The sequence below is a fragment of the Lepus europaeus genome, chromosome 2 (genome assembly GCF_033115175.1).
Source record: "Lepus europaeus isolate LE1 chromosome 2, mLepTim1.pri, whole genome shotgun sequence".
Classification (NCBI taxonomy): Eukaryota; Metazoa; Chordata; class Mammalia; order Lagomorpha; family Leporidae; genus Lepus; species Lepus europaeus.
The window spans coordinates 98,807,851-98,833,114 of record NC_084828.1 but is presented as its reverse complement, the minus strand read 5'-3'; the positions used below and the strand labels follow the sequence as shown (position 1 = coordinate 98,833,114).

At 43.1% G+C, this 25,264-nt stretch overlaps 1 protein-coding gene across 5 annotated transcripts in view; it reads left to right on the top strand.

Moving 5' to 3' along the window:
• The first annotated feature begins 308 nt into the window (after window positions 1-308).
• The window catches only part of FXR1 (FMR1 autosomal homolog 1), a 68,062-nt gene continuing 43,106 nt past the window's right edge, over window positions 309-25,264 (top strand). For all 5 annotated transcript variants that reach the window (XM_062211366.1, XM_062211382.1, XM_062211362.1 and 2 more), the window contains exon 1: window positions 309-412. In XM_062211366.1, coding sequence (XP_062067350.1) covers window positions 362-412 — 51 coding nt within the window. In that variant the 5' untranslated portion in view covers window positions 309-361. The remainder of the gene's footprint in view (window positions 413-25,264) is intronic.

Sequence of the window (25,264 nt, the reverse complement as noted above, 5' to 3'; positions counted from 1 at the left end):
GAAGTTTAAGCGCCGCGTGCGTGCGGTGCTCGCGTCCCGGCAGCCGGAGCCCGGCCAGCTGCGAGCGCCGCGGGGTGGGGCCGCAGGCGCAGGTCAGCAAAGGTCGGCCGATTGTGTCGGGAGGCGAGCCGGGCGTAGGCGGCGGCGGGCGGAGCCCAGGGCGCGTGATGTAAGGAGCGGAGGGATCCCACCTGGAGAGTCGGGGCGGCCCGCTGAGACCCCAGGGGTGTGGGGCGGGGGATCCCAATCCCCGCCCTGTTTTCCCCACCCCTCCCCCCGCCTCCTTCTCGCCCCTCCCCCCTCCTCCCCTCTGGTTGGAAAGTTTCTAGAATCTCTTCCCAGCGGCCTTTGCGGTTCCAACATGGCGGAGCTGACGGTGGAGGTTCGCGGCTCCAACGGGGCTTTCTACAAGGTACTGACCCTTTCGCCGCTTTGTCGGGTTTTCCGGGGGCCGGAGCGGGCTTGGGGGAGGGTTGGTGATCCCTGAGAATGCGGTTTGGGGTCGAAGAGGGCGGCCAAGCCAAAGCCAGCGGCTGCTGGGTTCCTCGCTTCTGCTCCCTCCACCCGCGGTTTAACGGTCTCGGGGGCCCGGGCTCCGTTATGTTTTGAAACAACACATCGGACGCCTCTTGCCGTTTCCTACTTAGGAGCCTTCTTGTAGGGTCTTCATGCTGTCCTTGGCTGGCCGGCGAGGACAAACCCAATGGCTGCCGGCGGCGAGGAGCTCCCTGGGAGCAGGCCCGAGCGCGGGGAGGTGGGCAGTGAGGAAGGAGGCGGTGGGATTGTGTGGTCACACCCGCTCCCCCGCCCCTCGGACTGGGCCGAGCGGGAGCTCCTCTGCCCGCTCCTCCGGACCCCTCCCCACCTCCTGAGGGGGTGCGTCGCGGAATCCTAGGAATTCACCTTTGTATTATTAGGATTTGGGGTCCCCAGTCTGAACCGTGTCTGCGAGGGGAAGGGGTCCTGGATTGAGGGGTAAGATCGAGGAGAGAAAAGTAGGAAACCTAGAAATGTGGCGGGTTGAAATATTTTTTGCGGCCTGGAAAATTGGGCGGCGCCTTCAGTCCCTCTGTTGCCGGAGAAAAGGCGAGAGTTCGAGGCTTTAAAGTAAGCTTTAAAACGTGAGCTGAACGGGGGAGACAGGTGAGGAGGCGACTGGTTAATTTCAGTCAGTTATTGGTAAGGTGCGGCCTTTTTTTTTTTTTTTCTTCTTCCCCCCACGAGGTTCTTTTTGTTTGTTGCCTTTGGAGGAAGGAGATGCATTACTATGGAATCGGGTTGGAAAACGGGAGAGCGGTTGAGAGTGGAGGAATTTGGTCGGGGCTTCCAATGTAAAAGGTCACGAAATTAAATATAATCACAACCGTGTTTTTTTTTTTTTTTTTAATTTTCACCATTATAGCACTCCGTTTTTTTCCTCAGTTCTCTTTCTTCCAAAGTATGCCAGGAGGTTACAAGATCAATACAAAATCTCCCCAGCTGTTGTCTGTCAGTCAATCTCACTAAGCCAGCATCTCAAATGTTTGAGAGTCTTGGCTATTTTTATGAAGGGCTGCCTTGTAATAGTTGAGTATTGTGCCTACGCAGAGTGAATTCTCATAGGTCTTCATTTCGGCGAACCCTTTATCCCATAAATAATTTATTCTTACTTGGTGGTCATGATTTCCTATTTTCAGCATTTTGTTTTTCCTTTCCTGATTTACTGATTGGCTCTGTGGATTTGGCTTAGCTTGTCACGAGGTAAAAGCATAGCAGAGAATCATAAAAGACCCCCTCCCCCAACAGTCTTTAACAAGTTTTAATTTTCTTAGATGGTTCACATAAAGTAGAAACAGTGCACGTTGAAACGGAGACTTTACTATCACCTAGTAATGTAGGTGTAGTTATATTAGCATTTCAGGTTTAAAAGTTGGTATCAGAGAAGCTACCTAAGTGAAATTTGAATAGATATTTCATTGACTTCATTTCTTTCTGAAACCAAGTGGTTTCCTTTTCTGAGCAGATAGCCGATATGGTTAACTTGGGCAGAAGGTGCAGAGAATGAACTTGCCCATACTTTTCCTGTCTAGAGGAGTTTGCATCATCACCATCCCTTTCCCCAGTGGAAAAGTTTAAGATTCTCACTGTTGGGCTATGCAGTTCTTGTGTAAGAGAGGCATGTGTTTTTTCATTGCATATTGAAAAATTAAACTTTGATTTAACATTTTACCTCATGCAGGTAGCACACTTTTTTAGTATTATGTTGACAGCCTGCTGTACAAGATAGTCTTCACTTATTTTATAAGATTGTTTAGTCTTTGGTTTCTTGTGGTATTTTTTTTTTCAGTCCACTAAATCATGTCTCCATTTTGGGCCTCTGAAGTGTTGATTACTGATCCTCATCCATACACATCTTCTTCGTTCTGAGACTTCATTGCCCATTTTGCCTCACAAAGTGAGGTGTGACTTTGGCAAAAGTTGGGAAGTAGACTAGTTACATATGTGTACTGAAATGTTTGCTTTTCAGCCTTGGAAATTTCATGTTCTGCCATAAATCCACTTCTGTATATACTTTGTGGAAGTTGTAGTCTTTAGAACTCTGGAAGGATAGTGGCAAAGTGTAAAGAGTCTGGATTTGAAATAAATAGGAATTTATGTCTGCATTTAAGTTTACCACTGTCTTCCAGTGGATCCCTGAACTAGTCTAAGGCTATTTTCTTGTGTGTAAATGGCAGATTTGAAGTAGTACAGTAATTCCCAGGTTTTATTTCACAAAACTGTGCTTTTAGAAAGCAAGTTGACTTGTCACACAGCAACTGTTTTTAACCATTCGATTTTTAAAAAATTTAAGTTAATATATATACAGTAGAATAAGTTTTTTGGGAGTAAAGAGTTTTAATAAATGCTGACAGTTGTGTCACCATTATTACAATGAAGGGATAGAATAATTGTAACATCTCCCAAAGTTCTTTCATGTTGTTTTTTAGTTAACTTCCCCTCACTCTCAGTACCTAGAGTGTTTTCTGTTCTCATAGTTTTGTCTTACCTAGAATGTCATATACTATATTGAGTGTTACATACTGTACTATAAGATGTTCTGAGTCTGATTTTTTTCTGTTTAGCATAGGAGCCATTTAATTTTAGTAATTTTAAAAAAGATTTATTTGGAAGCCAGAGTTACAGAGAGGCAGAAGCAGAGAGGGCTCTTCCATCCACTGGTTCACTCCCCAGATGGCAGCAACGGCTGGAACTGTGCCGTATCCAGAGCCAGGAGCTGCTTCCTGGTCTCCCAAATGCGCACAATGACTTGGGCCATTTTCCACTGCCTTCCCAGGCCATAGCAGAGAGCTGGATAAGAACTGGAGCAGCTGGGACTCAAACCAGCATCCCAGTAATTTTTTTTTAAAGATACTTTCATTTACTTGAAAGTCAAGAGTTACACAAAGAGAAGAAGAGGTAGAGGTAGAGAGAGAGGTCTTCCATCTGCTGGTTCACTCCCCAATTGGTGGCAATGGCTGGAACTGTGCAGATCTGAATCCAGGAGCCAGGAGCTTCTTTTGGGTCTGCTACGTGGGTGCAGGGGCCCAAGGTTTTGGGCTATCTTCTACTGCTTTCCAGGCCATAGCAGAGAGATGGGTTGGAAGTGGATCAGCTGGGACTTGAACTGGCGCCCATATGGGATGCTGGCACTGAAGGCGATGGCTTTACCTGTTATGTCACAGCGCTGGCCCCAGTAATTAAAAAAAAAAAAAAAAATTAGGTTAGTGAAGCAATTTTGGAATTCTTGGGTTTTTTTTTTATTTATTTTATTTTTGTGTGTGTGTGTGTTTCACTATACAAGTAATTGACTTTCCCTCTTCCTTTCCTCTCCTGCTTTCCCCCATATTACAGACACACACTTGGCTGCTAAGTGTAGATTGATTGCCTTTGAAGAGTTTCAGAGTCAGGTATCATGCCTTGAGGCATATAGCATGTGCCTTCATCCTTTAAGGCAGTGCTTTGCTGACTTTGATTAAATGAACTGAAATTTTATTTTGCAAATTAATTTGAATGTGAAGATCTGAATATTTTACCTAATATTACTGTAGCCTTTGTTTTTCAAAGGCTATGTGTTTGAAAAGTAGAATGACAGGGAGAGGAAGAGATCTTCATCCTCTGGTTCACTCCCCAGATTGCCACTGTGGCCAGGCCTGGGCCTGGCTGAAACCAGGAGCCAGGAGCTTCTGGGTCTCCCTTGTGGGTGCAGGGACCAGAAGACTTCTGCCATCTTCTTTTGCTTTCCAAGGCACATTAGCAGGGAGCTGGATCAAAAGTGGAGCAGCCCATATGGAATGCTAGTGCTGCAGACAGTGGCTTAACCTACTGCGCCACAGTGCCAGCCCCAGAATTCATCCATTCTAACTGTACAGTTGAATGATAGTGTATTTACAGAATTGTGTAACTATTGCTACAGCTTATTTTAGAACATTTCTTCTATTACCCAAAAAGAAACCTAGGTGCTGATTTGCAACATGTAAGTGCCTTTTAACTATTAAATGTGAAAATACTTTTTTTTGAAGATTTATTTATTTGAAGGAGTTACAGGATTTTGGGGAGAGAGAGCTTCCACCTGCTGGTTCACTCCCCAAATGGCTGCAGTGGCCAGAACTTGGGGCTAGGTCTGTATGTCTGGTACCAGGAACTTCCTTAGGTCTCCCATGTAGGTGGAAGGGCCACCTGGGCCATTTTTCTGTGCTTTCCCAGGTGCATTAGCGGGGAGCTGGATCAGAAATGGAGTATCAGGGACCTGAACTGGTGTCCATATGGGATGCCAGCATCACAGGTCGTGGCTTCACCTGCACCACAACTCCAGCCCATGTGATAGTAGCTTTGTAGAATGAATAGCATTGCAACTTGCACAAGTTTGGGATTAAATTTATTTTAAATAGAAGTTGAAAGTCACTCAGTTTCAGGCTTCTGTAGAGGCAAGTTTCCATGGAAGTGTGTAATCTTTTAAGTTAGATGAAAGAAATGTAAGGCGTTTTCTATAGAAGATATAATTAATTGCTTTTAGAGTTCTGGGATTTCTGCTTTCATTATGTAATTGACTAAAATCTCAAAGTACGATATGTGATTATTTTCTGTGTTTAATATTAAATGAAATTTGTAATATCTACATTATGCAGTAGCCATGCTACACTAATGATGACCTGTAGAATTTTACTTGTTGTAATTATGTTCTGATGATATTCTGTCTTTTCAGAGTTAGTACAGAGTTTTGTTAGTTGAACGTGGAGGTTAGTAATCAAGGAAAAGGTGGTCACTGTCTTAATATTAGTGCTCTGTTAAAAATATAGTTTCACATGTTCTAATGACTTTTGATTTTACATATTTAAATACATGGTTTTCATAGATAAAGTGGAAGTAAATACATAGTTACAACAATTTTAAATTTTGTTCCTGGATAGCTGTCAGATGTGGCTCTTGTGGTGAGGGAAGGATATGTCTTTATTCAGCACATAACTTTTAAAAATATATTTTTCCTGTAAAGTTTTGTTTTTGTATTATAAGAGCAATATATAATTGCAAATTATCTTAAAACAGAAAAGCAAAAAGAATATATTGATAAATTGTCAAGGTGTTGGTTTTATATACTTCCTGAAAACAGTTTTTCCATAGTTTTATACACCCATATATTTCCCATATCATCAGTAAATGGTTTAATATGTTTGAGTAAACAGTTTAATATGAGAACCTGTTGTTTACTAGATTTTCTGTTAAGCTTCTGTATGCATTTACTGATTTTCTTTTTTAAAGGACTCTGAGGTATGTTTCTGTCCCCATTTTATATAATGGGAAGCTGATGGTAGTGATTAAGTAATTTGTCCTGGATTACACTGTAACTGAAATGGCATTTAACTCTAGGGCTTGATACTTCCAGTTGGCTATGGTAGCATAGTATTTGTGGTTCTTCAAAAGGAAATTTTAGGGTAGGGAGGTTACATTTTAGTTAGGGAGATAAGGGTACACACTTGACTGAATTATAATTTAGTGGGTTCTCTATCACAATGCTAAGCACGTAACAAATTAGCTTTTGTAGTGGGAAGAGCAGTAAGCGTTCTGTAGCTGAGCCCTGATTCTTGTAAAAGGTAGTATGATAACTTTTTAATTTTGTCTGCAGTATGAGGCATTGCATTTTATTTATTTTTAAATATTTATTGATTTATTTGAAAGTCAAAGTTATGCAGAGAGAGGAGAGGCAGAGTGAGAGAGAGGGCTGCCATCCGATAGTTCACTCCCCAATTGGCTGCAACGGCTGGAGCTACGCCAGTCCGAAGCCAGGAGCCAGGAGCTTCTTCTGGTCTCCCACGCGGGTGCAGGAATTGGGCCACCTTCCACTGCTTTCCCAGGCCATAGCAGAGAGCTGGATTGGAAGTGGAGCAGCCAGGTGCCCATATGGGATGCCAGCGCTTCAGGGCAGGGTGTTAACCCACTGCGCCATAGTGCCAAGCCCCTTATTTATTTATTTATTTTTTAAGATTTATATTTATTTTGAGAGGCAGAGTTAGAGAGGCAGGGAGAGATGGATCTTCCAACCACTGGTTTACTCCCCAAATGGCTGCAATGACCAGGCCTGGGCCAAGCTGAAGCCAGGAGCTTCTTCCAGATCTCCCACTTGGGTGCAGGGACCCAGGCACTTGGGCTGTCTTCCCCTGCTTTCCTAGGCACATTAGTGGGGAGTTGGATGGGAGCAGCTGGGATTTGAACCAATTCTCTGTTGGAATGCCAGTGTTGTAAGGAGGTGGCTTTACCAACTATGCCACAATGCCAGCCCCCAGTTGCTTTTGTTTTAACAAACATTTATCAAGTTGGAATGTCAGCAAGGTTCTGTTAGTGGACTAATGTCACATTAGAGCTCTAACAACAACTAGTAATATTTAGTGAACACTCGGACTACTTAGTGGACTGCATAGGTACTTGCGCAATTCTTATTTAACCCTCTCAACCGCAGTGAAGCAGATGGTGTTAACACCGTTTGAGGATACTGAGGCTGCATGAATCTAGGTCCATAAAAATAATTAGAGGCTGATTAAGAATTTATACTTTGTTTTTGACTCTGTAGAGCTGATCTCATTAACCATTATGTTGTGATTTTTGTTTTTTGAAGTACAAATGTATGGTTTGCCAGATTATTACTAATTACAATTATGACATTAATTCAGCAGGAATTACAGTGACTAAATCAGTAGGATTCATGGGGAAATGATAAGGGCTGTGTTTCCTATTTTATAAAAATGTGCTTTTAATACGGTTGCCACCAGGTCAGGGAGCTGAAATGTGCTAGTTTGAAATTGCTCACTTTTTGTTTTTATATTTTATTTATTTGAGAGAGGAGAAAAATCTGTTTTGTTTGTTTGAAGAGTTATTTAGGTGTCAGTGCTGTGGCACAGTAGGTTAATCATCTGCCTCTGCCTGCAGCACTGGCATCCCAATATGGGCACCAGCTCTAGTCTTGGCTGTTCCTTTTCCAGTCCAGCTCTCTGCTATGGTCTGGGAAAGCTGTGGAAGGTGGCCCAAGTGCTTGGGCTCCTGCACCCACGTGGGAGACCTAGAAGAAGCTCCTGGCTTCCGATCAGCGCAGCTCCGGCTGTTGCGGCTATTTGGAGAGTGAACCAGCAGATGGAAGGCCTTTCTCTCTGTCTCTCTCATTGTTTGTGATTATACTTCTCAAATAAATAAATAAAATCTTTTAAAAAATTATTTGAAAGGCAGTGTTAACAAATAGAGGGAGGGAGAGAGACAGAGATCTTCCAGAATCTGTTGTTTCATTCTCTAAATGGTCACAACTGCTGGGGCTGTTTGTTCTGCTTTCCGAAGTAGAGCTGCTGGGACTCCAAGATCTGCCTGTTTGGGATGCCTGCATGATAGGCAGTGGCTTAACCTGCTGTACCACGACCTCAGCCTGGGAGAAATCTGTGATCTACTGGTTAATCCCCAAGTGCCTATAACAGCTAAGGATGGGCCAGTCTGAAGTCAGGAGCCCAGAACTCAGTCTCTTATATGGGTGGCAGGGACACAAATACTTGAATCATTATGCCTGCCTCCCAGGATGTGTAGCACACAGCTGGAGCTTGGGCTCAAACCCAGGGGTGTGAGTACCACAACTGGCTTTTACTGCTGTACCAATCACCCATACTAAGATAACTTTAATTGTAAAATTTGTCTTGGGTTTCAAGAGGTAGTTAGAAAAAAAGATTGTAAAACATCTCAGTCATCTTTTTATATTGGTTTTTGTGTCAATATCTTAGATTTATTATGCTATAAATTGATATTGAAGTTAATTTTACCTGTTTCTTTTTACTCGTTTTCATAAGACATCAGTCACTTTATAGTGCTGGTTTATAACATCCACAGTTGTTACTTTATGTAAGGTATTTTTGTAAATACTTAAATGCATTTGTATGTATTTACATGAACTTATAAATGCACATATATAAACGACTCATTTAAATAATTTGTTTTCTCTTAGTTTTTTTTTTTTTTTTTAACCTTATTTGAAAGGCAGAGAGAGATCGATCTTCCATCCACTGGTTCACTCCCCCAAATGGTTGCAACAGCCAGGGCTGAGCCAGGTTGAAAACTAGGAGCCAGGAACTCCATCCAGATCTCCCACATGGATGGCAGTGGCCCAAGTACTTGGGCCATTTTCCCAGAAGCATTAGCAGGGAGCTGTATCGGAAGCTGGGCAGCCAGGACTGAGCTGTCACTCTTGATATGGGATGCCAGTGTTGCAGGTGGCAGCTTAACTTGCTGTGCCACAATGCCCGTCTCAGTAGTAGCAAGACTACTACTGGTTTTCATTGTTAATTTTTCTTTTAATTTGCATTTGTTTTATGCTGAATTTATTCCTGAGCCATAAGTTTTTGTTTCTTCTGTTTCTTACGGATATTTTTTCTGTACCACTTCCATTTGTGGTTTAGGAACAGCTTGCTGTTTCTCAGAGAGGGTCATCTTAGTGTGGCATGGGGAAGCTCATGTATGGCGTTAATCCAACTGTGAAGTCTCTAGAGACAGTGGTGCATCCTGGGTGAACAGAAAATTTACATCCAGAACTCTGCATTTCTTAAGTATGTACAACAGAAATTCATGCTTTTTGGGCTTTCATACTATTTGTCATGGGTGAACTATCAAATCCACTCATTATAAGGATGGAATGGCACACATTGCTTCTTTAATGAGACATCATTCAGGTTCTTGGTGGCTTTTTGAATACACATGCCCTTGATAGCCTGGGCCGTTTATTGGGTGTTCTTAAAGTGAACATGAAAATTTGAAATCTTGATTTGCATGATTTTGTGGGGTTTCCTGGATCAAGTGTATAGTGAACCATTTTCATGGATCACTTAAGGCAGCTTACAGGAAGATGCTATTTTTGATATTAGAAGATTCTTTGGTAGGTAACAAATAGTAAATAGAAAGAAACTGCTAAAAAAAATAAAAATTAAATAAAAACTGTGATGGCTTTTCTTGGACTGTATTATCAGAACAGCTTGAGAGAAATAAGAATAATGTAAGACATTACTTTGTTAATTTGACCATATGTATTTACATTTGTAGCAATCTTATCATTTGTCCTGATGTTAAAGAGGCTGAAAACTGTGGCAAATGGAACTCCTGTCAAAGCTGATATTTACTTACTAGGAAGTTTGTCTCTGTTGATTCTTCTTTGTAAGATAACTTGCATATCAGTATTTTAATTTGTCTCCTATATTGTAGCCTCAACATTTTTTTAAAGATTTATTTATTTATTTGAAAGGTGGAGTTGCAGAGGTAAAGAGAGAGAGAGAGAGAGAGAGCCGGCGCCGCGGCTCACTAGGCTGATCCTCCGCCTGCGGCGCCAGCACCTGGGTTCTAGTCCCGGTTGGGGTGCCTGGCTGCTCCTCTATCAGTCCAGCTCTCTGCTGTGGCCCGGGAAGGCAGTGAAGGATGGCCCAAGTGCCTGGGCCCTGCACCCGCATGGGAGACCAGGAGGCAGCACCTGGCTCCTGGCTTCGGATTGGCGCAGTGCGCTGGCAGTTGCGGCCCTTTGGGGGGTGAACCAATGGAAGGAGGACCTTTCTGTCTCTCTCTCACTGTCTAACTCTGCCTGTCCAAAAAAAAAAAGAAAAAAGGGAGAGAGAGCGGTCTTCTATACGTAGGTTCACTCTGCAAACGGGCACAATGGCTGGAGCTGGGCAGATCCAAAGCCAGGAGCCCAGAGCTGTTCCATGTGGGTGTAGGGGGCCCAAGGACTTGAGTCATCTGCTGCTGCTTTCCCAGGCTATAGTAGAGAGCTGGATTGGAAGTGGAGCAGTTGGGACTTGAATTGGTGCCTATATAGGATGCTGGCACTGCAGGCGGCAGCTTTACCTGCTACACCACAGCGTCAGCTCTAGCCTCAGCATTTTTTGCCTTTGTATTTTGGCAGGATTAAAGAGAAGTCTTCCCAGTAATAGCTGATGAAGTTTATAGTTTGTTGGCAAAGGAATGTTTGCTCTCCTCTCAAGGTATCTCGAGGATGAATTCATCTCTCTGGCTCCTATCTCTCCTTTTCTTTTTTCTTTAAACTTCTCCTTTAATTCCATTTTCTTTGTTCGTTCCTTCCTTCCTTTCTCCCTTTCTTCTCTCTTTTTCTTTTCATTTTCTTTTAGAGTTACCCAGAGAGAGGGAGGCATAGAGTGAGAGGTCTTCCATCTGATGGTTCACTCTCCAATTGGCTGCAATGGATGAAGCTGCGCCGATCAGGAGCCAGGAGCTTCTTACGGGTCTCCCATGTGGGTGCAGGGGCCCAAGTACTTGGGCCATCTTCCACTGCTTCCCCAGGCTATAGCAGAGTGCTGGATGAGAAGTGGAGCAGTGGGTCTTGAACTGGCGCCCATATGGGATGCCGGCGCTTCAGGGCAGGCCGTTAAACTGCTATGCCACAGCGCAGGCCCCTTCATTTTATTTTATTTGAAAGGCAGAGTTACAAAGAGGGCAAGAGAGGGAGAGAAAGCACTTCGATCTGCTGGTTCACTCCCCAAATGGCCACAATGGTTGGACCAGGCTGGCTCCAGGATCTTCTGGGTCTCCCACATTCCTTGTGGGTACAAGGACCCAAGGATTTGGGCCATCTTCTGCTTTCCCAGGTGCGTTAGCAGGGAACTGGATCAGGAGTGGAGCAGCCAGTTTCAGGTGGCAGCTTAACCTGTTTTGCCACAGCGCTGGCTCCTCTCTTAATCTGTTTACTTTTTTTTTTTTTTTTTTTTTGGACAGAGTGGATAGTGAGAGAGACAGAGAAAGGTCTTCCTTTTTGCCATTGGTTCACCCTCCAATGGCTGCTGCGGCTGGCACATCGCGCTGATCTGAAGCCAGGAGCCAGGTGCTTCTCCTGGTCTCCCATGCGGGTGCAGGGCCCAAGCACTTGGGCCGTCCTCCACTGCCTTTCCGGGCCATAGCAGAGAGCTGGCCTGGAAGAGGGGCAACCGGGATAGAATACGGCGCCCCAATTGGGACTAGAACCCTGTGTGCCGGCGCCGCAAGGCGGAGGATTAGCCTGTTGAGCCACGGCGCCGGCCTTTTTTTTTTTAAAGATTGTATTTATTTATTTGAGAGGTAGAATTACAGACAGTGAGAGGCAGAGAGAGAGAGAGAGAGAGAGAGGTCTTCCTTCCGTTGGTTCATGCCGCAACTGCTGGAGCTGTGCCGATCCGAAGTCAGGAGCCTCTTCTGGGTCTCCCATATGGGTGGAGGGCCCAAGCACTCGGGACATCTTCTATTGCTTTCCCAGGCCACAGCAGAGAGCTAGATGGGAAGAGGAGCATCCGGGACTAGAACCGGTGCCCATAAGGGATGCTGCCACAGGCGGAAGATTAACCTGCGCCACAGCGCCGGCCCCAATCTGTTTACTTTCATAATTTTTGTTTTTATAATTTTACAGGGTTTTTTTTTTCCTAGGTCTTAACTTTTTTAAACTTTATTTATTTGAAAGCATTGGAGATCTTCTATCTACTAGTTTACTCCCAGATGGCTGTAATGGCTAGGGCCAGACAGAAGCCATGCACCTCCTCTGGGTCTCCCACATGGGTAACAGGTGTCCATGTACGTGGGCCATCTTTTGTTGCCTTTCTTAGGCCAAGAGTAGGAAGCTGGATTAGAAGTGGAATGACTAGGGCCTGAACTGTGGCTGCTTTACCTGCTACACCACAATGAAATTTTCTATGACTTAATACCTATACCTTGTAAGCTTTGAGTTTGTATATATTTATTGAATGAAGAAATGAATCAGTCTTGGCTTCTGGACCATTTATTGTGTAATCATACAAATAATACTAGCTTTATTTTTGGTTTTATTTAAAACTGAACTGTATTTTTTTTTAGTGGTTATGCATCACTTCTGGTTAAGCTCAGTTTTTGATACGAAAATGATTTGAAGCTTTGCAAAATGGGAAAGTCAGGGTAGTTCTGGGTGATCATTTAGAACTACAAGGATACTTGAGGAAGTCTGTGGAAAGTTGAGATTAAAAGATAAGTTGTAACTGGTGTTGTGGTGCAATGGGTTAAGCTGCCCTGCAGTGCTGGCATCCCATATGGTGCCAATTTTAGTTTGCTGCTCCACTTCTGATCCAGTCCCTGCTAAAGTGCTTGGGAAAGCAGCAGAAAATGGCCCAAGTACTTGGGCCCCTACCACCCACAGGGGAGACATGGATGAAGCTCTTGGCTTCAGCCTGGCCCAGTTGTGGGCATTGTGGCCATTAGGGGAGTGAACAAGCTGATGGATGGCATTTCTTTCTCTCTCTGTAACTCTTCCTTTTGAGTAAATAAATCTTTTGAAAAAAGAAAGTAAGTTTATGGTGGTGTTCAAGAATTTGAAATCCCTGCAGAGTATTTTTATGATACACATTTTCTGTGAACTTTTTGAAGTTTTTTTTTTGTACAAAATCATTTCATTTCAAGAACTCTTGGTTTAAGCTAAGAACATTACTGGTATGGAAGCACTAGTAAAAATATTTATGTGTTCCTATAAGATGAAGTCATGTCCTCATTGCCTTTTGTTTTCCTATATAGAAGAGCTTAGTACTTAATGCTACACTTGATCTTAGCCAAAAGGCTGAGAAGCAATAGTACTTAATGCTAATGAATGCTGAAGACCAGCCTCAAGTAATTCTTTTCCTCATTAGAATTACTCCATAATGATTCAGTAATTTCTGTGATACATAATTAGTAAATTTGTAGGCCTCGTTTTTAGAACATACTTGTAAATAAATGTTACATTTATTTAATAATTTTCCTTCTATTAATTTAGTTGTGTAGGTCTGTAAAGAAAGTATTTGGGGGCTGGTACTGTGGTATAGTAGGTTAAGCCTCGGCTTGTGGTGTTGGCATCCCATATGGGTGGCTGGTTCATGTCACATGTGTTCCTCTTCTGAATCAGTGTTCTGTCTATGGCCTGGGAAAGCACTGGAAGATGGTCCAAGTGCTTGAGCCCCTGTACCCACATGGGAGACCCGGAAGAAGCCCCTGGTTTCTGGCTTTAGATTGGCTCAGCTCCAGCCGTTGCAGCCAACTGGGGAGTGAACCAGCAGATGGAAGACCTTTCTGTTTCTCTTTGTAGCTCTACCTGTCAAATAAATAAATAAAATTAAATTAAGGAAAATATTTGAAATTAAGAAATTTTTGATTTTAGTCTTGGATGTTTGCTGCTTGTTGGAATCAGGTAGCAATTCAGATCTACGTGTTGTAAACTTCTAACAAGTTTGTTGCTCAGAATGTAGATTTGAAATTTCTAGGGGCCGGTGCTGTGGCGCAGCGGGTTAAAGTCCTGGCCTGAAGCGCCAACATCCCATATGGGCTCCAGTTCTAGTCCTGGCTGCTCCTCTTCTAATCCAGCTCTCTGCTGTGGCCTGGGAAAGCAGTACAAGATGGCCCAGGTCCTTGGGCCCCTACACCCACGTGGGAGACTGGAGGAGGCTCCTGGCTTTGGATCGGCACAGCTTCGGCTGTTGCAGCCATCTGTGGAGTGAACCAGCGGATGGAAGACCTCTCTATCTTTACCTCTCTCTATAACTCTGTCTTTCAAATAAATAAAAATGAATCTTTAAAAAAAAAAAGAAATTTCTAAAGATGGAACAATTACAAATATGTGGAGAATGATGATATGTATATAAATATGCTGAATGGAAAAAATGCTGATACAATACCTAAGATATATCCCAACTATTTTTTTTAAGATTTTATTTATTTGAGAGGCAGGGCTACAGCAGAGAGGAGAGACAGAAAGGTTTTCCATCCACTGGGTCACTCCTCAAATGGCAGCAGCAGCTGGCATTGAGCCCATTCAAAGCCAGGAGCCAGGAACTTCTTCTGGATCCCCCATGTGGTTGTAGGGGCCCAAGCACCCATCTTCCACTTTGGGCCATCTATCTTCCACTGCTTTCCCAGGCCATCAGCAGAGAGCTGGATTGGAAGAGGAGCAGCCGAGACACTAAGTAGCGCCCATGTGGGATGCTGGCATCACAGGTGAATGCTTAGCCTACTATTCCATAGCTCTGGCCTTATCTCAACTTTTTTTTTTTTTTTTAAGATTTATTTATTTATTTGAAAGAGTTACACAGAGAGAAGAGAGGCGGCGTGGGGGGGGGGGTGGTTTCTATCCGCTGGTTCACTCCCCATTTGGCTGCAGTGGCTGGAGCTGTGTCGATCCAAAGCAGGAGCCAGGAGCTTCTTTTGGGTCTCCCACATGGATACAGGATCCCAAGGACTTTGGCCATTTTCTACTGCTTTCCCAGGCCATAGCAGAGAGCTGGATCGGAAGTGGAGTGCCCGTTTGGGATGCGGACACTGCAGGCGGTGGCTTTACCTGCCATGCCATAGTGCCGACCCCTTAACATAAATATCCTTTTCCACATGACTAGGTGTATACTTGATTTATTATTAAAATTTGTTTTCCTTTTTTTCCTAGCCCTCCTTCACTTAATATCTCTATTTCAGGTCATCCATTTATAGTCAAGTATAATCAATTTCTTCATGTTCATAAAATTGTACATAGATATTCAGACACAATTGTTGGGTTTTCCAGTGTGCTGCAAAAAAGGATCAAAGTCAAAGAGAGCTCTTCCATTCTCTGGCTCACTCCCCAGATGCCTGCAATAGGTGGGGCTGGGCTGGGCTGGGCTGAAGCCAGGAGCCTGGAACTCAGAACCCAAGTACTTGAGCCGTCATCTGCTGTTTCCCAGGGTGCACATTAGCAGGAAACTGGTTCAGTGGTAGAGCCAGGACATGAACCCAGGGGCTCTCACATGGAATATGTGTCCTAAGTAGTGTCTTAATCATTGATCTAAACACCAGCCCCATAATTTTTCTTTAATAGGTACTTATTGCAGAACACTATTTCAGATTAAGCCATCCTCCAGTTGATAGTCACTTGCTTCTCAATTTTTTGTCACTGTGCATGTCTGTGTTTCTATTTGATTTCAAAGAATATGGTATAGCTTGGTAAAGGAAACTTTTAAAAATGATCTCCAATAATGTTAACAGATTTCTTTCCAAAATGGCTTGCACTTCTTATTTCATCCATCAATAAATAGCAATATTTTCTTTATACCCCTGTTAGAAATGAGTTTTTTAATAACTTGCCAGTCTTTTGGATCTGAAGGGCTGTTTTTAGAACTTTTATTTAAAGAGCTTCTTCAGAGTACCTGTCTTTAGATTTTTTTTTCTTTAAGATTTTTTTATTTGAACGAGCAGAGAGAGATTGATTTGATAGATCTTGCATCTGCTGATTCATGGCGGGGTCTGGGCCATGCAGAAGCCAGGAGCTTCTTTGGGGTCTCCCAACATGGGTGCAGGGGCCCAAGCACTTGGGCCATTTGGGACTGCTTTCCCCGGGCACATTAGCAGGGAGCTGGACCGGAAGTGGAGCAACCAAGACTCCAACCTGCACCCATATGGGATGTAGGCACTGTGGTTTACTTAGCCTGCTGTGCTACAGGGCTGACCTCTCATTAGAACCTTTAGTTTGCAGATTCCACTTAAATTTTAATGTTTGCTATTTGTATTTGCTGTCCTATAAATTGCCTGTCTTTTGCTCAGTTTCTCTTGTATCCTTTTACTCCTTTTTGAGATCTGTTTGTATATTGTGTATATTGACACTTCGACTTAACCTAAGAGTGTTTCTTCCCCCCCATCATTTCACTTTCTGATATCTGGCCATAGAGAAGTTTATTTTTTACATACTAAATTTTTTTGCCCCATTAAACTTTCTGGATTTCCAGTCTGATTTAAATCAGCCTATGCCTAGATTATATTCATTTATGTAATCTTTTTTTCTTTTTAAAGATTTATTTATTTGAAAGAGAGTTACAGAGAAAAAGGTGGGGGGAGTGAGAGAGGGATTGATTTTTGATCTGGTTTACACTTGAATGATCACAATGGCTGCGGCTGGGCCAGACCAAAGCTATGAGCCTGGAACTCCCTCCAGGTCTTCCAAGTAGGTGGCAGGAAACTGGTTATTTGCGCCATCTACTGCCTCTCAGGGTCTGCATTAGCAGGAAGCTAGATTCAGGAGCTGGAACTGGGACTTGAATCCTGGCACTTGGGCATCTTAATAGACGTCTTAATTATTAGATAAAATGCCCACCCTCTTGTAGTGCTATTTATTTTTAGATTATTTACATCAGGGATTATATTGGAGAGATGTTAATAATAGGAGAAATGGGGTGACAGGGTATATAGGAGCTCTCTGTATTACTGCCTCAAAAATTGTTTTGTAAATTTAAAACTATTCTGAAAAAAAATGTTCAAAGAATTTGAGTAAACATGGATAGGCAGCTGTGCCAGCACCATGTATGAAATAATAGTTCACCTGTGTTTGAGAAGATTTTTGGGGGGAGCATATGTAGGAATTAGAAATTTGTCTTTTTTTTTTTTTTTTTTTTTTTAGATTTTTTAAGTTTATTTATTTGACAGAGTTACAGACAGTGAGAGACAGGGAAAGGTCTTCCCTCCGTTGGTTCATTCCCCAAACGGCCACAACGGCCGGAGCTATGCTGATACGAAGCCATGAGCCAGGTGCTTCCTTCCGGTCTCCCATGCTGGTGTAGGGACTCAAGCACTTGGGCCATCTCCACTGCTTTCCCGGGCCACAGCAGAGAGCTGGACTGGAAGAAGAGCAACTGAAACTAGAACCAGCGCCCACATGGGATGCCAGCACCGCAGGTGGAGGATTAACCTAGTGCACCACTGCACCGGCCCCAGAAATTTGTTGTCCTTAACCACATCTCCCGAATGTCTAAAATTGGAATGAGAGAATAATATTTGACACATAGGAGGACTGAGTCCCATTCTAGGTTGACAGAACTTCCTGACATTTGCTTTAAAAAGTCTGTGTAGTGATTTGGGAAGACTGTATAGAGATCTGGGAGAGGGAGCGTTGTGATTTTACTTCTGGAAAATAAAATCGATTAGGAGTCTTATTTTCCTTACATTACTGCCTTTCTTCTTTTACCCATCACATAGTAATTAGAGGATCTGAGACGATACCATTGTATTATTGTGTCTTCATTTAGTGAGGCTTTTCCCACTGCTCCAATGAGGATTTTTATGTGTGTGTATCTGTTAACTATGTACTGTCCAGAAGATCCAGGAAAATTTATTGTGGTATTTTGGTGAACTAGATAAAGCTTTTCAACTACTCTTGGCATATCTGTGATACCTGGGAATACTCAGTTTGAGAAGTTGGGAGCTTTTTTCCATATAAAGTTGCTTAGGTAATGAAGACTACCCAGATCTGGGGAGACATTAAGTTAAGTCTTTCTAGCCTGAGTTTCTTTTCTTTCTTTTTCTTTTTCTTTTTTTTTGACAGGCAGAGTGGACAGTGAGAGAAAGAGAGACAGAAAAGTCTTCCTTAGCCGTTGGTTCACCCTCCAATGGCCGCCGCGGCTGGCACGATGCGGCCAGCTCACCGTGCTGATCTGAAGGCAGGAGCCAGGTGCTTCTCCTGGTCTCCCATGGGGTGCAGGGCCCAAGCACTTGGGCCATCCTCCACTGCACTCCCTGGCCACAGCAGAGAGCTGGCCTGGAAGAGGGGCAACCTGGACAGAATCTGGTGCCCCGACCGGGACTAGAACCTGGTGTGCTGGTGCCACAAGGCAGAGGATTAGCCTATTGAGCTGTGGTGCCGGCTGAGTTTTTTTATTTCTTTTTTTAAGATTTATTTTATTTTATTTTATTTTATTTGAAAGAGTTACAGAGAGAGGCAGAGACAGAGAGAGGTAGAGACAGAGAGTCTTCCATCCGATGGTTCACTCTCCAGATGGCCGCAATGGCTGGAGATGTGCCGATCCGAAGTCAGGAGCCAGGAGCTTCTTCCAGGTCTCCCACGTGGGTGCAGGAGCCCAAGGACTTGGGCCATCTTCTACTGCTTTCCCAGGCCATTACAGAGAGCTGGATCGGAAGTGGAACAGCCGGGACTAGAACTGGTGCCCATTTGGGATGCCGGCGCTTCAGGACAGGGCTTTAACCAAACTCTGTGCCACAGTGCCAGCCCTGAATTTTTTTTTTTCAAGTATTTATTTGTAACATTTATGTATTTATTTGGAAGGTGGAGTTACAGAGACAGTGGCAGAGAGAGAGGTCTTCCATCCACTGGTTCACTCCCTAAATGACCACAGTGGCTGGAGCTGTGACGATCCGAAGCCAGGAGCTAGGAGCTTCTTTGGCTCCCATATGGGATACTAGTCCTGCAGGCAGCAGCTTTACCTGCTATGCCACAGCGCCAGCTCCTTATTTATTTTGTTATTTATTTTTAGCCTGAGTTTCTCATCTGAACAGTGAAACACAAAAACACTATTTTCTTAATTGTCCCATTGATGGCACATAGGTTCTACCATTCTAGATGCATGAGAGAGAGGTTAAATAGCATAATGGATGTGCCTATTGCAGTGGACTGGAAGATGGAATGAAAGATCTCCTTTAAACATTCCCATACATAAAATGGGAAATGCAAGGAAAATAAAGTTAAACATCTTCACCTTCAGATGTTTTCATCTCTTGTGATCTTCATTGCCTTGGAGAGCATTAGCTGGCAAACATACCACACATAAGACAACTCTCGTTTTTTTTTTCCCCACAAGATTTATTTATTTATGTATTTGAAAGGTAGGGGTCAGGGAGACAGATCTGAGCCAGGATCTCTGTCCTAATCCCCCCGATGGGTGGCAGTGACTGTGGCGTTTGGGCATCATCTGCTGTTTTCCCAGGCATGTTAGCAGGAAGCTGAATTGGAAGCAGAGCAGCCTGGACTTGAAGCTGCATTTTGATACAGGACGCTGGCAAAGAAGCAGCTTAACCCATCCATTGTGCCACAGTGCTGGCCCCAACTGCAAGTTTTTGTGTTTGTGTGTTCTTGTTTTGTCAGAAGGTATTAACAGAAGCCTCTGTTAAGAAACTCCAGTCTTTTCTAAAATGAACCTTTTTTTGCTTGCTGACGGAAATATTAAGGGTTATAGTCAAGTGCCACATAAAATTTCAAGTAAACCATGTTTGAGCGTGCCTGAACAGTGACATGTATGTTCCCTGATTGCCATTTGAAGATGACATCACTTTTTAGAAGTACCCTGATTCCAGAGATCTTAAATTGTTAGGATTAATGGGCTGGGAAAGTAGAATGGAACCAGAGAATGAACCAGTTAGTAGGTTGGTAATTGATAAGTGGACAAGTGATGATAAAATCTGTTGTGGGAGTCCTACTACTTGATCTTAGCCAAAAGGCCAAGAAGCAATGTGGCAGTCCTTAAAAAACAAAAACCTTAGGTGGTGAGTTTCGCGCAAGTTTGGCTGCTGACTTTTTTTTTTTAAAGATTTATTTATTTATTTACTTGAGAGGTAGAGTTACATACAGTGAGAGGGAAAGACAAAGAGAAAGGTCAGAGCTGTGCCTATCAGGAGCCAGGAGCTTCTTCCGGGTCTCCCACGCGGGTGCAGGGGCCCAAGGACTTGGACCATCTTCCACTGTTTTCCCAGGCCATAGCAAAGAGCTGGGTTGGAAGTGGGGCAGCCGGGACACGAACCTGCGCCCATGTGGTATACTGGCATTTCAGGTGGTGGCTTTACCTGCTATGCCACATCATCTTCTTGGTTTCTTTTGTAAACTTTGTGGATTTAGGCAGTTTAGTTTTTGATACAATTAATAGTTTGCTGAGTAGAAAGGCCTTTAAGTTTGTTTACCCCTTTATAATGTATGGGAAGGAAGTGCAATCATAGGAAAGCATTAGTGATTTTTCTTTTTTTAAATGAACCCTCTTATGTCAAGTTCTCCCTAGTGTCTTCTCTTCTTTGTTTTTTAAATATCTGTTTATTTGAGAGGTAGAGTTACAGAGAGGCAGAGAGAGGTCTTCCATCTGCCAGTTCACTCCCAAAATGGTCACAATTGCTGGGCTGATCCGAAGCCAGGAGCCAAGAGCTTCTTCCTGGTCTCCCAGGTGGATGCAGGGTCCCAAGGAAAAGCAAAATTGGAAACAAACTGTGGCAAATGTGTAGCATTTTAAAGATTATGTAGTGGAAAATTAGAATTTTTTTGTGAATTAGGTTCACATAGTTCATATCCATTGCTATTTTCTTTGTCAGCGAGAGAGGTCTTCCATCCACTGGTTCACTCCCAAAATGGCTGCAATGGCCAGAGCTGGGTCAGGCTGAAGCCAGGGGCCCAAACACTTGAGTCATCCTCCACTGCTTTCCCAGGCCATTAGCATTGAGCTGGATTGGAAGAGGAGCAGCCAGGACTTGAACCGGCTTCCATATGGGATGCTGGCACTGCAGGTGGAAGCTTGACTTACTGTGCCATAGTGCTGGCCCTTCAGCTTGTTCTTAGCTGAGAATATTGCAAATTGGGAAGTTATCTCTTTGTTGTATATTGACTTCCCTCCTTAGGCCCTCCTTTCTTTCTGGTAGTGTTTATCATATTTTATCTTTTGAGTAGTGTAAACTTAATAAATTTTGTGACTTTTGGATTGTGATTTTTGATTAGAAAGATATTCCTTACTCCAAGATTATACATAATCTGCTTTGTATTCTGGAATCTTATTGATTTAAAAATGAATCTTTTATTATTGTTTTTATTCTGTTGAAGACTTCCATTTCCACTCTTCTGCAATAGTTATGCAAATATCCTAAAATCTTTTTAAAAATAATCCATTCTTTCCCCTACATGTAGATTACTGGTTGACTTGCATGTGTTTTTGGAATCTGTGTTTGAAATGTTTTTTTTTTTTTCCTATCTTAATTGCTGTAGTTTTAAAATAAGCTCAATATTTATTAGGTACAGTGAATTCTAATTATCCCACCTGCTCTCCAGGCTCACTAGGCTAATCCTCCGCCTGCGGTGCCTGCACCTTGGGTTCTAGTTCCGGTCAGGGTACCGGATTCTGTCCCAGTTGCTCCTCTTTCAGTCCAGCTCTCTGCTGTGGCCTGGGAAGGCAGTGGAGGATGGCCCAAGTGCTTGGGCTCTGTACCCGCATGGGAGACCAGGAGGCAGCACCTGGCTCCTGGCTTGGGATCGGTGCAGTGCGCCGGCTGTAGTGGCCATTTGGGGGGTGAACTAATGGAAAAGGAAGATCTTTTTCTCTCTCTCTCTCTCTAACTCTGCCTGTCCCAAAAAAAAAAAAAAGTTTACTATAATTTTGTTAAAATTAACCTCTTCAGTTGAACATGTACATACATTCTTAGTATTTTGGCAGGATCCCAAAGTACAGGTTAATTTTAGGGCCATGTTGAACATTTTTAAAAAATATTTATTTACTTATTTGAAAATCAGTTAGAAGGAGAGATCCACTTGTTCACTTCTCAAATGGCTGCAATGGCTAGGGCTGGGCCAGGCTGAAGCCAGGAGCCAGGAGCTTCTTCCCAGTCTTCTACATGGGTGTAGGGGCCCAAGCACTTGGACCATTCTCTTCTGCTTTCCCAAGTCACATTAACAGGTAGCTGGACCAGAAATGAAGCAGATGGGAGTTGAACTAGCACCCATATAGGACAGCGGTTTTACCCACTGCTTGTAGTGGAAAAGTGCTAGCAATAAAAGTATATATCTAGAGCTATGTTTCCTCTTAAAGTTTGTGAAAAATATTCACCCAGTGCTAATGCTAATGTTTATAGTGTAAATGTTTATGGGGGAAACATATAAACACTGATTTTTAGAATAAGGAAAAAGACTTTTAGTGTACTACAGAATAGAATTTTTTTGCGTCTTGGAGTTCTGATTTGACCTGATCCACTGTTTGAGTTTGACTAAAACTATTTAATTTGAAAAACTTTTTAAACTCAGAAGTGTTGAAGGACTAGAAAATGTTAGTAAAAGTTGAAAATATGGCAAGAGATGTTTTAATACTCATGAGTACTGTTTCTGAAATATTAGAAAACAGCAAAGGTAGGGATGGGTATTTAACCTAGTGACTAAGACATTGAGTTTTAAGACACCTTTGTTCCACATTGGAGTATGTGGGATTTGATAACCAGCTCTTGCTGCTGCTTTCAGGTTCCTGCTTATGCAGATACTACAAGGCAATTGTGATGGCTTAAGTGGTTGGATTTCTTTCTTTTCAACAGCCAGGGCTGGATGGGAACTCTGTCTGGGTCTCTGAGTAGCAAGGGCTGCCTCCCTGGATGCATTAGTGGAAATCTGCATAAGATACGTGGTTGGGTGCCGGTGCTGTGGTGTAGAGCTAAAGCTGCTGTCTGTAGTGCCAGCATCCCACTGGCTGCTCTACTTCGATTCAGCTCTCTGCAATGACCTGAGAAAACAGTAGAAGATGACCCAAGTGCTTGGGCCCCTGCTCCCCTGTAGGAGGTGCGGAAGAAACTCCTGGCTTCGGATTGGCCCAGCTCCAGCCATTGAAGTCATTTGGGGAGTGAACCAGCGATTGGAAGACTTCTCCTTCTGCCTCTCCCTCTCTGTGATGCTGCCTTTCAAATAAATAAATCTTCAAAGAAAAAAGAAACATAGGTGGAACTTGAACCTGTACTGCAAAATTGGATGCCTTTGGTGGCATCCCAAGTAGTGGCTTAACCTTCTGTGCTATAGTATCCGCCCCAAGTGGTTAGAATTCTTGCTGCCAGCTTGGGAGAACTGGATTGAGTTCCCAGGTCTTGGTTTCAGCCCCAGCCTAGCCCTGTCTGCTGTGGGCATTTGAGATCTCTTTTTTCTCTGATATATTAAGTTTATTTAAAAAGTTTTAAAAATGGCATGAGATGATATAATATAGATTTACTGATAATATAACTATTTAACTGCTTTCCAAAATGATTACTGAAGGTGAACTATGTACTATTAGAAATGGAGACTCTGGCCAGGAAGTCATTATTACAGAATGCTTAGATAATCAGAGCCTGAAGTGGAGTGGCAGTCTAATTTTTAAATTGTGAGGAAAGAGTTATTTAAAAAAAAAAAACTCTGGAATTGTAAGTTTTTTTTTTTTTTTTTTTTCCCCTGTTTGAGTTAGATTTAGAGATTCAGAGTTAGAAGAAGGAGACTTTCCATCTGGTGGTTCACTCCCCAGGTGGCTGCAACGACCAGGACTGGGCCAGGCCAAAGCCAGGAGCAAGGAGCCAGAAGCTTCATTTGGGTCTCTTCCTACGTGAGTACAGGGGCCCAAGCACCTGGGCCATCCTCCATTGCTTTCCTAGGCACATTATGAGGGAGCTAGATTGGAAGTGGAGCAGCCAGCTAAGCAATAACACAGGCCCCCAGAACAACATTCTTGAAGAGAGGCGATATCCTGAGTAGTTTTTGGCATAACATTTGTATATTTTGCATAGAAATGTGCCATAACACACAAGTAAATTAGCCAATAGGCAGTTGAGCTAGAGAAGAGAACAAGGTTAGATTACAGAATAATATAGTTGAGTAGGAAATGTTGGGAAGACTTTAGATTTACGAATTACCTACATTAGGTGGTTGGTGATTTTACGTTATTAATGAAAATAAAATGACAGGGCCTGTTAACCCCGTCTTCTCCAAGACTGACTTTGTTTAATTCTAAAGATTATATGGAGTTTAAGTCCTGATTTGCTTGGTTTTGGGTGTTTACACTGCCCATTTATGTTTCATAGTCTTAATTTGTTGAAAACAATTTCTGACACTGTAAACATTTAAGTATTGTTGCTTTTAAAAGTGTTCCTGTGGAGGCCGGCCTGTGACACAATGGGTTAATGCCCTGGCCTTAAGCTCTGGCATTCCATATGGGTGCCTGTTCCAGGCCTGGCTGCTCCACTTCTGATCCAGCTCTCTGCTGTGGCCTGGGAAAGCAGTAGAAGGTGGCCCAAGTCCTTGGGCCCCTGCACCCACATGGGAGACCCAGAAGAAGCTACTGGCTTCAGATCAGCGCAGCTGCAGCTGTTGCGGCCAACTAGGGAGTGAACCATTGGATAGAATACCTTTCTCTGTTTCTCTCTGTGTAACCCCTACTTTCAAATAAATAAGTCTTTAAAAAAAAAAAAAGTGTTTCTGTGGCTGGTGCTGCAGCTTAGCAGGTTCTGCAATGCTCAGCATCCCATATGGGCACTGGTTCCTGTCCCTGCTGCTCCAGTTCAAATCCAGCTTGCTGCTGATCTGCTGGGAAAGCTGTGGAAAATGGCCCAAGTTCTTGGGACTTTTGCACCCATATGGGAGACCTGGATGAAGCTTCTTGCTCCTGGCTTTGGCGTGGCTGTTATATGACCTTTGGCAAGTGAACCAGCAGATGAAAGATTTCTGTGTTTGCCTCCTCCTCTCCCTGTCTGTAACCTTTCAAATACATAAATCTTTCAAGGAAAAAGTGTTTCTTGATTACTATGATTCAGAGTGTGTTAGTACATTTGACTAAGGTTGAGGAATTTATGGTTCTGATGGACAGTGTCATTTAATGTTAACTAAAATTATACAAATGCCAAGGACTGCTTGCTCAAGGTTATAAATTGATGTAGTGAGTACTTGATCAACTGTATATACCTACCTCCTTTACTCTTTCTTGAATATGTTAAGTCTGTGGTTTCTTTGAGTACTAATTAAATGGAGATACAGTAAAAAGGTTAATTTTATAATTTTAAGTTTGAAAAATGACCACTGGTTTTTATTGGGAGTCTTCTAAAATGGTTCTAGGGCACTGTACTCAACTGCAACACTTTTCTTTTAAGTCAGTGGTGGGGAATGTCTGGCCACAGGTTGTATACAGCCTGCAGTTTTGCTCTGGCCCTGCTAAGGCAACTGCAGGTGGGACTTGAAATTCAGTAGAACTATAGCAGGCTAATTTTACACAAT